The sequence below is a fragment of the Salvelinus alpinus genome, chromosome 8 (assembly GCF_045679555.1).
Source record: "Salvelinus alpinus chromosome 8, SLU_Salpinus.1, whole genome shotgun sequence".
Classification (NCBI taxonomy): domain Eukaryota; kingdom Metazoa; phylum Chordata; class Actinopteri; order Salmoniformes; family Salmonidae; genus Salvelinus; species Salvelinus alpinus.
In genome coordinates, this window is record NC_092093.1 from 33,303,826 (window position 1) to 33,319,772 (window position 15,947).

General features: G+C 42.8%; 1 protein-coding gene across 4 annotated transcripts in view; it reads right to left on the reverse strand.

The window, feature by feature from the left end:
• Window positions 1-8,912: 8,912 nt before the first annotated feature.
• Window positions 8,913-15,947, reverse strand: part of LOC139582988 (protein broad-minded-like) — a 50,522-nt gene continuing 43,487 nt past the window's right edge. For all 4 annotated transcript variants that reach the window (XM_071413555.1, XM_071413553.1, XM_071413554.1 and 1 more), the window contains exons 32-34: window positions 15,730-15,870; window positions 13,244-13,432; window positions 8,913-9,943 (exon numbers count right to left, since the gene is read on the reverse strand). In XM_071413555.1, coding sequence (XP_071269656.1) covers window positions 9,824-9,943; window positions 13,244-13,432; window positions 15,730-15,870 — 450 coding nt within the window. In that variant the 3' untranslated portion in view covers window positions 8,913-9,823. The remainder of the gene's footprint in view (window positions 9,944-13,243; window positions 13,433-15,729; window positions 15,871-15,947) is intronic.

The window sequence follows — 15,947 nt, forward strand, 5'->3', positions numbered from 1 at the left end:
CGGATGAATTACCTGACACATAAAAAGAAAGTCACTACAGTGCTGATGGAAACCCGGAAATGTCGGTTCAAATTCATAGATGTCGACTGACAATTTGTTCGTTCGACATGGCAAAATGTATTATGAGAGAAATTGCCGTGGAAATGGCTTTATTCGCAAATATTGCTCAAATAACCATAATATCAACAACAACAAAAATGTGGAGTCACGCAATGATATGTTAAGTTGTAGGCCTACCTCCATGAGGTGGAAAGGGATGAAGAGTTTCAAGGCAGATTAAACATGTCATGATGAAAGAACAGTTGCTTTGTGATCATGCTCATTTCCAAAAGGCTAAATAGCGAGGGTAGGCAATTTTTTTAATGCTGGTGACATGATGATCGGTGCTTGGCTGCCAGTTATCAAATAAAATAATCTTGCTCTTATCCATATCTCATCATATAAGCCTTCCACTTTATCAACAAACAGTTGTCTAGAGAGCAGAGTGAGCACATTTTTATTAATCCCAACAGTTTTTGTGACAACCATCGGTAAAGTTGAAAATGTTTTTATGCAGATTTTAGAGTATTTGCATTCAAATCTGTCCCCAAATGGATGGAAACCTAGCTAATGACAGTTCAAGAAGACGATGGGTTGATGAAAAGGTAAATGAGATAAATAGACACGGTATCCTTGACTACTGCTTACAACATTATTAATGTTAACCATAAACAGACATCTACCATGACTCAGGGTAATTCACTAGCTAGGTGTGCTTGGACATAACCTCTGCTCTTGTATATTCTAAAGAGCAACACTGTAGGTCTATGAATGTGCTGAAAGGAGGCTGGGATGGAAGTGATAATTCCTCCCTCTCCGACTGTGTGTCTCATTCAGTGTGAGAAAGGCTGAAATTATTACCGACTTGCCTCGCTAGCTCTCTCTTTAATTACTGATATTGTGCAGATGCAAATTTTGGATGATGGAATGTGTAATTTAAATCAGATGAACTGCAAAGTTCTCGACAGGATGCTTGTTAGTAAGATGAGGAATTCTCTTAAGGCGCTCCCTTTGTCTGGGAGGAAAATGTGTTGCAATCAATCCATAGTATGGTGACAAGCCCTCTTGAAAGCCTAGGCAACTTTTTATTATATTCTTCTCCAGTATCTATTTACTGTGATATAGTATGTCTGGAAGGTGGGAATCATATTCTAATTGTAGTGGCTATGGTTATGAAAATTCGTAATCTACAAAAAGCTCAGGTGGTAGGATCTTTAAAATCGTTGATGAATTTGTTTGATTTGCCCTCAGTAATGAGCACTCATCCAAATGTATATGGGGGTAATGAGGGCATACTGTGTGTGTGTGCATACAGGGTGTGTGTGTGTGTGCGTGCTCTGTCGATTGATATGTGAGCTCATTGCCACTCTGATCACTGGTTGCCGAGGCTCCAGGGCCACATCCTTAATTAGAGCTGGTATAATCTGTGCCCCATGCTGAACTTTGCAGGGATTTCAGGGCTAGTGCAGCTGCCACCAAATTAATGTCAATGTATTTGGATGTAAATGAGCGTCTCCTATTTTTGTACTGCCCTCACAGACATCAGTGGCTCTAATGCTCATTTCACTGCCATTCAAGAAGTGAAGCTACACTGATTGCATAATCCCTGACACAACTATTTTTGGTAAATACATAAGTAGAAACTGTATACAAAACATTGATTTAGCATGATACGAATATGGTTAAGGTTATTGATTGGCACGAGGACAGACTTTGACCATGACAACAGATGGTTTACAAGTCTACCTACTGCTAATGAATCCATCCAGATAATGTAGCTTGACGGTAGCTCTCGATGTGAGGGCCACCCCTCCCCTTCTCCTCTCCTCTGCTGGTCATGCCAGTCGGATCAATAGCAGCATGACGAATGTGAACATTCCAGGGTTAATGAAACTGGAGGAATATTTCAAATGGTAATACGAGGAAAGGGACAGGCTGCATTTACCATGCATGTCAGCGTCCCCACTGAATAATCACTCTCCATCTACTCTTCTCTATTTCTTCCCTCACTCACTCCATCCTGACCGGGACACCTCTGCACACAACAGCATTGGACGTTTTAGTTATGTCATATTATTGTATTTAAATATTAGTTCAAATGCATTGCCTGCAGTATGGTGCTAGGGGGTGATTCCAGGACTTGCTTTTACAGGTGCAGTGTGATCTGTTTTTGTTATCTCTTTTTTTTAAATCAGCAGATGAGATGCTGTTGGCCGTCCGTCGCTGGTGAAAGAATATAGATGACAGAGGTCATGTTTATTGCATGGCTGAGCTCACCGGCCCATCTGATCTGATTACTCAGCCCATCTCGCTTACTGACCTTTCATCTCCTCTGTACAGGGAGAACTCCTGCACCTCATCAGGCCAAACTCATTTACTGTTGCACTTTTATCACACCCTCTCTCTCAAACTGCCAAACTGCTCCGCTGCTCATATCCAAAGGGGAATATCAAGACAGCCAACAAGACGCCATGGGAAAACGCCCTCGGTTAGTCATCGTAGCTATTAATATTAATACATTATTATTAGCTTTTTGTTTAGCTTTATAGATTGCCTGGCTAAGAGCTAAATTCAGACTTTTAGTGAGTCTGCAAAGCCTTGTCATTATCAATCTAATCTCTTTGCATGACTTGCAGAGTGGACCACTTTTCCATGACTGGGAGCTTGTAGAGTGCACTCATACTCTGTGACATTATGATTAATATTTGACTGGAACTGTCCCTGGACTCTTGTCTCTCCTTCCCCCTGAGGGGCCTGTATTGATGCATGAAGAGCACGAAGTTCAGCTTGTTTGATCTGCCCAGTCAAGGCTATACAATAGAGAACAGTTGCATCCCAATACATCGGTCTCATCTATCTTTCGCCCGATGTTGTTTTTCACATCCCCAGCAAAGCAGTCCAGTGATTATTTTTACTGCCTTATGTCACTGTAATAAATCATGGTGATCAGTAAGAAAAAGTGTCTCTGTAATCACATTGCTTTTGTATGGACACCTTTATACGGGCATCACTATGCACAGTATACACAAACTGTATTCATGTCAATAAATAAAGCACCTTATCACTGGCATCGCCAACCCTGGATAAAATATGTTTTAAGCATGTTAGAGTGGTACACTCAACAAATAATGTCACTTTTAGACCGACAGGTTTCTTTCTCTACGTACACTACTAAACCCCTGTAAAAAATGAGTGACATTCAGCTCTGACCTTTAAAGGGAGCCATTGTTACCGTAAAGTTTAGCATCAGCTGTTGACCGGGCGTGCTCCGCTCCAAACAATGTCTCTGGAGTTGTGACATTCAACAGTACAGAGCAGCTAACGCAGCTATGAACACTCTGACACTAGCCTGACATTTCCTCACACCAATACAAGCTGTCAGAAATAGCCCTCGTCTGCACACTAATGCCCATGGACAGCATTTGAACTCAAAACGCTTGAGCCGCAGGTGCATAATACTATGACAGAGAGTTAAACGCATGCATTGTGAAGAGTTAAAGATATTAACTACCTGTAAGCCCTACACTAATCCATCACGACTGGACTACCGACGTAATCTGTTCGAGGGTTCTTTTTCCAACAGGACCCTTCGTCGCAACGTCCCCTGAATGCCCATCTGCTAGCCTGTTTGCCACGGCCCGCTAGCTGTCTAGAGCATATCGGACTGTTAGCTGAATAGGTCCATCGGCCAATTTCTTGGGCCACTATACATATTTTGCCAATTGGACTGGGCACCTTTACTACAAGGAACCCTACTAATCCATCAAGGCTGGTCTGCGAGGAGGCTTCAACAAACTTCTTCAGTCACGACGTCCCTCAAAGGCCCTTCTGCTAGCTTGCTAGCCCCGGCCCGCTAGCTGTCTGAATTGCCGTGTCTCCAGCCAGCTTAACATCCTGTGGCGTACTGCGTTAGCATCAAATAGCCCCCATGTTATGCAACTTTTCAGGGAAGTTAAAAACCAATATACACAAGCAGTTAGGAAAGCTAAGGCTAGCTTTTTCAAACAGAAATTTGTATCCTGTAGCACAAACTTCAAAAAGTTCTGGGACACTGTAAAGTCCATGGAGAAGAAGAGCACCTCCTCCCAGCTGCCCACTGCACTGAGGCTAGGAAACACTGTCACCACCAATAAATCCACGATAATTGAACATTTCAATAAGCATTTTTCTACGGCTGGCCATGCTTTCCACCTGGCTACCCCTACCCCGGGCAACTGCCCTGCACCCCCCACAGCAACTCGCCCAAGCCTACCCCATTTCTCCTTCACCCATATCCAGATAGCTGATGTTCTGAAAGAGCTGCAAAATCTGGACCCCTACAAATCAGCCGGACCCCCCTAATCTGGACCCTCTCTTTCTAAAATGATCTGCCGAAATTGCTGCAACCCCTATTACTAGCCTATTCAACCTCTCTTTCATATCATCTGAGATCCCCAAAGATTGGAAAGCTGCCGCGGTCATTCCCCTCTTCAAAGGGGGAGACACTCAAGACCCAAACTGCTACAGACCTATATCTATCCTACCCTGCCTTTCTAAGGTCTTCGAAAGCCAAGTTAACAAACAGATCACCGACCATTTCGAATCCCACCGTACCTTCTCCGCTATACAATCTGGCTTCCGAGCTGGTCATGGATGCACCTCAGCCACGCACAAGGTCCTAAACGATATCATAACTGCCATCGATAAGAGACAATACTGTGCAGCCATATTCATCGACCTGGCCAAGGCTTTCGACTCTGTCAATCACCACATTCTTATCGGCAGACTCAACAGCCTTGGTCTCAAATGACTAACTCGCCTGGTTCACCAACTACTTCTCTGATAGAGTTCAGTGTGTCAAATCGGAGGGCCTGTTGTCCGGACCTCTGGCAGTCTCTATGGGGGTGCTACAGGGTTAAATTCTCGGGCCGACTCTCTTCTCTGTATACATCAATGATGTCGCTCTTGCTGCTGGTGATTCTCTGATCCACCTCTACGCAGACGACACCATTCTGTATACTCTGGCCTTTCTTTGGACACTGTGCTAACTAACCTCCAGACGAGCTTCAATGCCATACAACTCTCCTTCCGTGGCCTCCAACTGCTCTTAAATGCAAGTAAAACTGAATGCATGCTCTTCAACCGATCGCTGCCCACAACTGCCCGCCCGTCCAGCATCACTACTCTGGACGGTTCTGACTTAGAATATGTGGACAACTACAAATACCTAGGTGTCTGGTTAGACTGTAAACTCTCCTTCCAGACCCACATTAAGCATCTCAAATCTAAATCTAGAATCGGCTTCCTATTTCGCAACAAAGCATCCTTCACTCATGCTGCCAAACATACCCTCGTAAAACTGACTATTCTATCGATCCTCGACTTCGGCGATGTCATTTAGAAAATAACACTCTACTCAACAAATTGGATGCAGTCTATCACAGTGCCATCCTTTTTGTCACCAAAGCCCCATATACTACCCTCCACTGCAACCTGTACGCTCTCGTTGGCTGGCCCTCGCTTCATACTCATCGCCAAACCCACTGGCTCCAGGTCATCTACAAGTCTTTGCTAGGTAAAGCTCTGCCTTATCTCAATTCACTGGTCACCATAGCAGCACCCACCCGCCACATGCGCTCCAGCAGGTATATTTCACTGGTCACCCCCAAAGCCAATTCCTACTTTGGCCGCCTTTCCTTCCAGTTCTCTGCTGCCAATGACTGGAACGAACTGCAAAAATCGCTGAAACTGGAGACTCTTATCTCTCTCACTAACTTCAAGCACCAGCTGTCAGAGCAGCTCACAGATCATTGCACCTGTACATAGCCCATCTGTAAATAGCTCATCCAACTACCTCATCCCCATACTGTATTTATTTATTTATTTTGCTCCTTTGCACCCCAGTATCTCTACTTGCACAGTCATCTTCTGCACATCTTTCACTCCCGTGTTTAATTGCTATATCGTAATTACCTCGCCACTATGGCCTATTTTATTGCCTCTCCTCCCTTATCTTACCTCATTTGCACACACTATATATATACTTTTTTTCTACTGTATTATTGACTGTATGTTTGTTTATTCCATGTGTAACTCTGTGTTGTTGTATGTGTCGAACTGCTTTGCTTTATCTTGGCCAGGTCGCAGTTGTAAATGAGAACTTGTTCTCAACTAGCCTACCTGGTTAAATTAAGGTGAAATAAACAAATAAAAAAACACTATACGTTTTTGTCTGACATGCTGCTTTGTTGCTAGTACGGAGCATGGTCCCAAAACATGACTGTTATTGGTTAGCCATAATCATCTGTCATTCATTACAGCCTGCCAACGTGTGAATCCCAATGAAGCACAGCTGAGACGAATACAACACAACACGACTAAATCATGTTTCAATGCTGACCATTACGAGGGCTGAGGTGATGAGAGCACTTGAGTCAGAATGAGAGGATCTATCCATTAGTTGCACAGCGGTCAGGCCCTTCTAATGATGTCTCCAGCTAGTGACCTTTCTCCGCGGGTGTCTGAGACGTGAGGAAGTGTTCCTGCTATCATGTTGCTGTGATGTATGGTGAGGAGCTGCTCTGACTTATTGCCCTTCACGCGCGTTACACAGTGCCTATTCAGGTACTGCCCCTTCATTTAACGGCTGTATCCGAGTGACACTGGTACAATCCGGGCTCTCTAGCATCTCTTATTCTGCAACTGCCAGCCTATTAATTATGACTGGTTTGCAGCTTGATTTCCTGTTTCATTGTTTTGGATGGATAAGTGCTACTTGAGTGTTGGTTGGAAACCTAATGTTTGCGGGTGAGTGTGTGTGTTTATGTGTGCGTGCAGGAGAGGTGAGAGTGTGTGCGCTGTTATCAGTTTGTGTTCCTCTCTGTATTGCAGTTCAGGTCTGGGTTTCTTTGCCATTTCTCATTTATTTTCCTTCAGGGCTCTTGTTCAGTATTCTAACAGGACACATGGACCAGTGCATGTTGTGTGTTCTTTGGAAAGATGTCCTTCAACTGCAGAAGTTGAAGCAGACGTTGAAAACCATATATTTTGTATAAATAGAAAGCAAAAGAGACCAGAGTTTTGACTAATTAAATGAGTGTTAAATTAGTGTTAACCTTTATCACTCACCTCTCAGTTGTACACCACCAAACATGTCTTGTTGGAAGCTCTTCATTACTACACTTCTGCCTGTGTCACCAAGCCCTGACAGATACAACAGACAGACCATCTGGAATATTTTGTAAAGAGGTAAAGAATATGAGGGTGCTGTGGCAGGGTGTTATTTGTGTGAAAGGGGAGTAATAAGAGCAAGTTGACCAGGGTGATTAATGCGCTATCGATCCACTCACCTCTCCTCTCTAAAGCGAGGAGTCTCCAAGCAATCTACAGGTCAATTTACAGTTCTCCTTCACAAGGCCTCCCAAAGGGTCAGAGTGCAACGGCTTGGATGACACAGAATGAAAACATACAAAGCTGATTTCTTTGCCAGCCAGGTGCCACAGTCGCGCCTCTGCACCTTTCTAGTCCAGTCCTTCTCCACTGACCTGGGACCAGTGAGTGGAATAAACACTTGGGGAGTGTGGCCAATGCAGCGATTACAACTGATAGACACTTAGAGGGAGTTTGTACGGCCGGGCTATCATTTACAGTTCACTCATTGCCTTTGGTTCTCAAACCATTCTACTCTCTCATGGGCTCTATACAAATCTCTGTACAAACGCCTACAACTGCTTTTCAAACGGCAACAAACAATAATGCGGATCAATGATGAAGTCGAAGTGTGACTGTGGACTAATACAATTATGAAATGTTAGATCATGGAGGCATTAGATTAGATGTGGAGAAATGGATAGGGCATATATAGCCACCCACTTAGCCACTATGTTGGGGACAGCAAAGCCATTACAATCTTAAAAGACCAAGCAAAATGTTGCCTCGTGAATATCTACCAATTCAGAACCTGTGCCCATGACAAAGAATCTTTCTTCAAGAGTTGTTTCAAGTTTCCTGATTGGTCTCCCTATTATCTTGTCCTTTCCATCCAATTCCTTCTTCCACCTCTATCCAACGAAGAGAACGGAATGTATTATTTTCTCTCCGTCGTTCTGTTCTCTCTCAGACGGGACAAACTGTCAATCTAGGGGTAGACGTAAGCAGGGTTTAGGCAGAGGGACTATGAGAGTCTACCTCTTGCATTTTAATCAACACCAGCCCATTTCAAATTAAAGGGGAGGCAGCAATGGAATGGAGACTCCAGTTATGGAGTTTCTACCGCTGTTTAATGCACTTTTGGATCAATAAACAATTGCAAATTGTTATAGTCAGCAAAGACGTGGTTGTAAAATACTAAGTTCAGATGGCATCCAATGACCTATACTATTCTGTGAGTTGGTTGCCCATCAATATGTCTGGTGTGAGGTATTGAGTTGTTATTCCCAAACCACCCTGCTCCACACGCATGCAAGGTGAACAGTATACCGCACCAACATAGGCATTAGTAACCACTGAAATGCTAGTAAAAAATAAATAAATAATAATATCGGGAATCTGCTAAGAAAAGGCTTGGCATGGTAGTGTCGCACAGCAGCTGAGGGTGTGCCTTAATTACCACAATCAGTGTAATGATAACTAATTAGCCAATTCAAATTAGTTCCTGTAATTTAAAGTCTATCATTGAGATGAACTATTAGAGTCATCATTACTGTAAAGGTTGCTGTTGTCATTTCTAAAATGTAATCTAAGCGCCATCTCCAGCAGATGCAGCAGTGTTGGCCGATGAGATTTTTCACATCATTTAAATAAACAGCTCATTACACTGAAATTAATTGATTTAGCACAACGGAATTATGGGACGTACAAACAGGGGACAAAGGACACTGACAGACAATCAAACCTAGACTGAATGTTCAATTTTATTTAACACATGGGAGATCAAAGATAAAGAAATAAAAGTCAAACTCATTTTAAACCTCACTTCAAGTGCTTATCGGGTAAACATTTTGTGGCACTGATTTCTATCTCTTCTATCGACCTCTGCCCTACGTAGATGGTAAACAGTATATAATATTTAACAGTTGTGTTGGAGTAACCAAGGGCTTTAATGATCTCATTCATTATTCAGAGGCGCTCGTATCAGATGGTTCAGCTGAAAGAGAGAGATGGGCTGTTTACTAAGACTTGTAACAACAACACGCTGCCTCTCCACGGTCACCATCAAGCCTCTCAATGAGGAGAATGGACCCACAACATAGATACACTTGGTAAGCTACACTTGTGGCACGTACACAGCTCATACACCTCCCATTACGGTTAGGAGCTTACGATCTGTAATGCATTGACGAGTAGAAGTAGAATTAAAAGGTGGGAAACAAACAGTCATCATATTGTCTAGTGGAGGTATTCGTAGTGGCTGTATCGGATAGGAGAGGTCAGTAGGTTTACAGGTAAATATAATTATGCCCTTAAGGTTGGATTAATATAGAGAATGATCATAACATTTCAAGACGATCCATGAAGACGTAAATAGACAAGAAAGTACATCAAGCAAGAAGTGAATTACCATGTATTTCATAACATTATCTCAATCCGTTAAATAATATGGCATACATACATTATATGCCACTGAACATCTTTAAATATGGCGAGAAATATTGACAGATCTTAGAGGAAAAAAAACACACAAAAAAACATTTACAGAGAGCATACGCAATATCAAATGTTAAACCCGTCTTGAGAATCCTTTACCTTGTTACAACCAGTCCCAGTGCAGCCTGGTGAGTGGAGACTATTGTGTGTCGTAGCACTGCTAGCTGACTCTCTGGGAGATATTGTTCATGTCTGTCAGTACCATTGTTCTGTAACTGCGCTCCAGACCCTCCATGTACTCAAGGTAATTACTCACTCTGAAGCCTTGGATGGGTTCCTCCTGATGGGAATCAAGGGGAGAGAAGAGAACACAACAACTCTGGTTAGGCTCCTAGTCCAGAGCGTTATGGGCTGTGTGTGTGTGTGTGTGTGTGTGTGTGTGTGTGTGTGTGTGTGTGTGTGTGCGGTAAGGGGGGTGGCATAGCAATATACAACAACGTGGACTTAACAACCTGTAATAGTACAGCCAGTATGTGGTATGACCTAATTTGCAAGGACAACTTAACAACCCCAATTGGATCAAGGCCAAAATGCTAGGGATAAGAAGATAACATTTAATTTGGTCATTTGTACTGTCAGCAATTTACTTTAAGGTATTATAATTACTCTCAGTGACACATCTTTTATGGTGATTCTCAAGTTCACAGACAATGAAAATGAAAAACACTCGGTGTGCAGTGCAAGTGTATTCTGTTTGCTACCTACAGAACACAGCACCCAAAGGGCAGGTTGGCATTTATTGTCATGAATCTTGCCCTGGAGGTAGCTATGCAGTGGTCACTAGCTAGCACAGTCTCAAAATCATAAAATCTGATTTAAACTGAACCTTAACCATACTGCTAAGCCTAATCTGAATACCTAACCCTAACCTTCAATTAAGATCAAAAAGCACATTTCATTTTCATGACTTTTTCATGAACAACCCTGATCAAACAAGTGCAAAGCTAATTTCACATCCTTAAATTCACGCTTTAAATGATGTAGAGAGGTACAGGTACGAGGTCTTTGTGTCTGAGTACATTGCCAGACATACAGTGGGGAGAACAAGTATTTGATACACTGACAATTTTGCAGGTTTTCCTACTTACAAAGCATGTAGAGGTCTGTATTTTTATCATAGGTACACTTCAACTGTGAGAGAAGGAATCTAAAACAAAAATCCAGAAAATCACATTGTATGATTTTTAATTAATTAATTTGCATTTTATTGCATGACATAAGTATTTGATACATCAGAAAAGCAGAACTGAATATTTGGTACAGAAACCTTAGTTTGCAATTACAGAGATCATACGTTTCCTGTAGTTCTTGACCAGGTTTGCACACACTGCAGCAGGGATTTTGGCCCACTCCTCCATACAGACCTTCTCCAGATCCTTCAGGTTTCGGGGCTGTCGCTGGGCAATACGGACTTTCGGCTCCCTCCAAAGATTTTCTATTGGGTTCAGGTCTGGAGACTGGCTAGGCCACTCCAGGACCTTGAGATGCTTCTTACGGAGCCACTCCTTAGTTGCCCTGGCTGTGTGTTTCGGGTCGTTGTCATGCTGGAAGACCCAGCCACGACCCATCTTCAATGCTCTTACTGAGGGAAGGAGGTTGTTGGCTAAGATCTCGCAATACATGGCCCCATCCATCCTCCCCTCAATACGGTGCAGTCGTCCTGTCCCCTTTGCAGAAAAGCATCCCCAAAGAATGATGTTTCCACCTCCATGCTTCACGGTTGGGATGGTGTTCTTGGGGTTGTACTCATCCTTCTATTCCTCCAAACACGGCGAGTGGAGTTTAGAGCAAAAAGCTCTATTTTTGTCTCATCAGACCACATGACCTTCTCCCATTCCTCCTCTGGATCATCCAGATAGTCATTGGCAAACTTCAGACGGGCCTGGACATGCGCTGGCTTGAGCAGGGGGACCTTGCGTGCGCTGCAGGATTTTAATCCATGACGGCGTAGTGTGTTACTAATGGTTTTCTTTGAGACTGTGGTCCCAGCTCTCTTCAGGTCATTGACCAGGTCCTGCCGTGTAGTTCTGGGCTGATCCCTCACATTCCTCATGATCATTGATGCCCCACGAGGTGAGATCTTGCATGGAGCCCCAGACCGAGGGTGATTGACCGTCATCTTGAACTTCTTCCATTTTCTAATAATTGTGCCAACAGTTGTTGCCTTCTCACCAAGCTGCTTGGCTATTGTCCTGTAGCCCATCCCAGCCTTGTACAGGTCTACAATTTATCCCTGATGTCCTTACACAGCTCTCTGGTCTTGGCCATTGTGGAGAGGTTGGAGTCTGTTTGATTGAGTGTGTGGACAGGTGTCTTTTATACAGGTAACGAGTTCAAACAGGTGCAGTTAATACAGGTAATGAGTGGAGAACAGGAGGGCTTCTTAAAGAAAAACTAACAGGTCTGTGAGAGCCGGAATTCTTACTGGTTGGTAGGTGATCAAATACTTATGTCATGCAATAAAATGCAAATTAATTACTTAAAAATCATACAATGTGATTTTCTGGATTTTTGTTTTAGATTCCGTCTCTCACAGTTGAAGTGTACCTATGATAAAAATGACAGACCTCTACATGCTTTGTAAGTAGGAAAACCTGCAAAATCGGCAGTGTATCAAATACTTGTTCTCCCCACTGTAAGGTAGACCTGTTATCTACAGCATGTTCAGGAGTACATTCACTTAATCACCCTGTCAAAACATGAGAGTGCCGTCATGATAAATGTGAGATTAGCATGAAGAACATCCTACATCCTGTTTCTTTCTCTGTAGACACCAATCTTTGTATGAAAATCCATCAAAATGACCAATGCAATTTCCCTTTATCACTTGTCACCCAGAAAAGAGCTGTAAACACCGTCAAACAAGTGGAAATAGTGAACAGATAACAATTCATACAGCAAGAAGGTATACCAACTGTACTGCAGCCTCGATCTTATTGTTACCGTGAGAGAGAGGTAAGTAAGGGAAGAAGTGGACATGTTGGAAGGCACTTTAGAAAATGTTTGGGAGCACTTCTTTGGGTGATAAAACCTATGGCAGCATTGTGTAATGATAGACATTTCCTTTAGAATTTTCACAAAGAAAGGCTTTATTTTCAGTTTTTCATGTAACATCTGAGTCACTGACGATGCTTTTTCACTTTGTGTCTTCCACCGCATCAAGCTGCAGACTGACATCAAGAACAATTGTACCAAGTCATTTCCATTTCAATGTTTTATTTACATGAAATATAGACTCAGAAGGTGTAGATATGTAAAAACCCAACAAACCCATCCGAAGTCCAGCTTAAACCCATCTCATATTATTCAAAGTGTGAACCTCAATGAGCATATACAAGATGGCATGTTTCAAACTTTCCAAGTTGAACCGAGGACAGTGAAGAGGCTGCTTAAGTGTGTTTCTGTCAAGCTGTATTTGCTACAAAAATGCATGCTACAATTCATCACAAGAATATCTCCAGATACAGCCATAACATGATATTTTATTCAAACTACTGTCAGAGTCTGTTGATGGAGCGTGGACTCTGCTGTTATCTGCTGAAGACCGATTCACTAACTCCAGGTAGACAAACAGACTCACCTTGAGGAAGACCTGCAGGTCCTGGGTCTGTGTGTGCTGCAGGATGTCCTGCTGCAGGTGTTTCAGTACAGCCACACACATGTACACCTGGTAGTCCGGCCCCATCACCACACAGGTGGACACGTAGTGGCAGATCTCAGACCAGTCCAGGTAGTTCCAGAAACACTGGCCTAGCCACTGCACACACATCTGGAAAAACACCCGCCCACACATTTAATAAATTATATAAAGAATGTAAACCATAAAATTAGATGGTTGAAGTGATGAAAATAAAGTTTTATGCTTTTTATTTTTATCTAATGACTTGGAGAAAAGACTATTAAGACTTTGTGGCAGTAGCTTTATGGAGTATGCAGAGTGGTTGTAAGTCTACCATGTGCTTTAATAACTGGGGTTACATGAAAAATAACTGGACAGCCTGACTGACCATAATAGACTTAACACTCTACCTAGGATACTGAAGCACACAGAGGACAATAGGTTAAAAAAAAAGTCCCTTTTTTAGGACCCCGTCTTTCAAAGATAATTCGTAAAAATCCAAATAACTTCACAGGTCTTCATTGTAAAGGGCTTAAACACTGTTTCCCATGCTTGTTCAATGAACCATAACCAATTAATGAACATGCACCTGTGGAACAGTCGTTAAGACACTAACAGCTTACAGACGGTAGGCAATTAAGGTCACAGTTATGACAACTTGGGACACTAAAGAGGCCTTTCTACTGACTCTGAAAAACACCAAAAGAAAGATGTCCCTGCTCATCTGCGTGAACGTGCCTTAGGCATGCTGCAAGGAGGCATGAGGACTGCAGATGTGGCCAGGGCAATAAATTGCAATGTCCGTACTGTGAGACGCCCAAGACAGCGCTGGAGGTTCTGTCATGGTCTGGGGCTGTCATGGTCTGGAACTACCTGGACTGGCTCATCCTGACATGACCCTCCAGCATGACAATGCCACCAGCCATACTGCTCGTTCTGTGCGCGATTTCCTACAAGACAGGAATGTCAGTGTTCTGCCATGGCCAGCGAAGAGCCCGGATCTCAATCCCATTGAGCACATCTGGAACCTGTTGGATCGGAGGGTGAGGGATAGGGCCAATCCCCTCAGAAATGTCCGGGAACTTGCAGGTGCCTTGGTGGAAGAGTGGGGCAACATCTCACAGCAAGAACTGGCAAATCTGGTGCAGTCCATGAGGAGGAGATGCTCTGCAGTACTTATTGCAGCTGGTGGCCAAACCAGATACTGACTGTTACTTTTGATTTTCACCCACCCTTTGTTCAGGGACACATTATTCAATTTCTGTTAGTCACATGTCTGTGGAACTTGTTCAGATTATGTTTCAGTTGTTGAATCTTATGTTCATACAAATATTTACACATGTTAAGTTTACTGAAAATAAACGCAGTTGACAGTGAGAGGACGTTTTGTTTTTTGCTGAGTTTATTTTCAATGCATAATGGATTACTATCAAGCTCATATAATGCAGCAATAAAAACAATGACAAATCCTAATTGGTGTTCCTGTCAGAATCACCAGTACACTGAACACCCTTTACAGTTCTTTCTAACTGGGCCTCCAAGAGCATGTTGAGAATGCATTGTATTTTCAAGTTATTTTCAATTACAGTATTTTGAAGGGAAAGAAGTGAATTCAACTTGAACTATTCAGTCAGACAGAGCTAACCCAAGTCCCAGCCTGTTCTGCTAGGCCCTCCACCTCTGCCCACCAACTCCACACTGCAATTTACTCTGTATGTTTACGTTCTCTGAATATCTTTCCTAGCAACTCCAAAGGATGTGGCGTAGCTGCAGCTGGAATTTTAACGAGGCACCCAGGAGCACAATAATATCTTGCCATTCCTGATGGAGGAATGAATCTGACCTTCATCCGATGGTCAGATTCATGACGTGATTCCTGATTTGTCATGTTTTCAAAACTCAACTTATTAGGGTATATTTTCATTTATGGCAAAGAATATACTGGATTTATATATAGAGCTGTGATTGGGAAACTGGGAGGAAGTGCATTCAATAGTTTGCACTCAATGACTTTGACTTAAAAGCTATATTATAAACTTTTTTTATTGTGAGAGACTCTTTGGCTTATAGTCCCTGTTGACACACATTACGTCTGAGATGACAGTCCGCCTGAAACACTGAGCCAAAAGGAGATGAGATCAAAAGGAAGATTTTTCAAGGTGAACTTTTTGTTTGAGGATGAAAGTTTACGTCAAGGGAATCAACTGTGGCAAGCCGAACAACAGAGGGATTCCGCAGCCTCAGTTCTGAACTTTTATATGGAGAATAAGTACTACTGTCACCTTGAGGGAAACGTATTATGCCGGTTCATGAAAACTAATTTTCTATCCCATTTTAATGGTCATAAGCATGGTCAAAATAGTCCCTTAGCGTGTCCATTTCATTATAATACCATACTGATGAGTGAAACATTTGGACAAGTGAAAGGATGGAGGGTGATATTATACCTGGGAGGGGGTAAAACCGGACATCCTGAAGGCAGAGAAAACTAGAGGCACTTCAGTCTTCAGCAGCATCTCTACATAGTGTGTTGTGCATGAGTAGACCGGATGGATGCTAGACTGAGCAATCTCCATGGGTAGGTGAACCTAAAAGGTGAAGAGAAGTTCAGATTTACAAAGCATAGTAACTAACTACAAAAGCCAAGCTCTGTAGGTTAATAGCT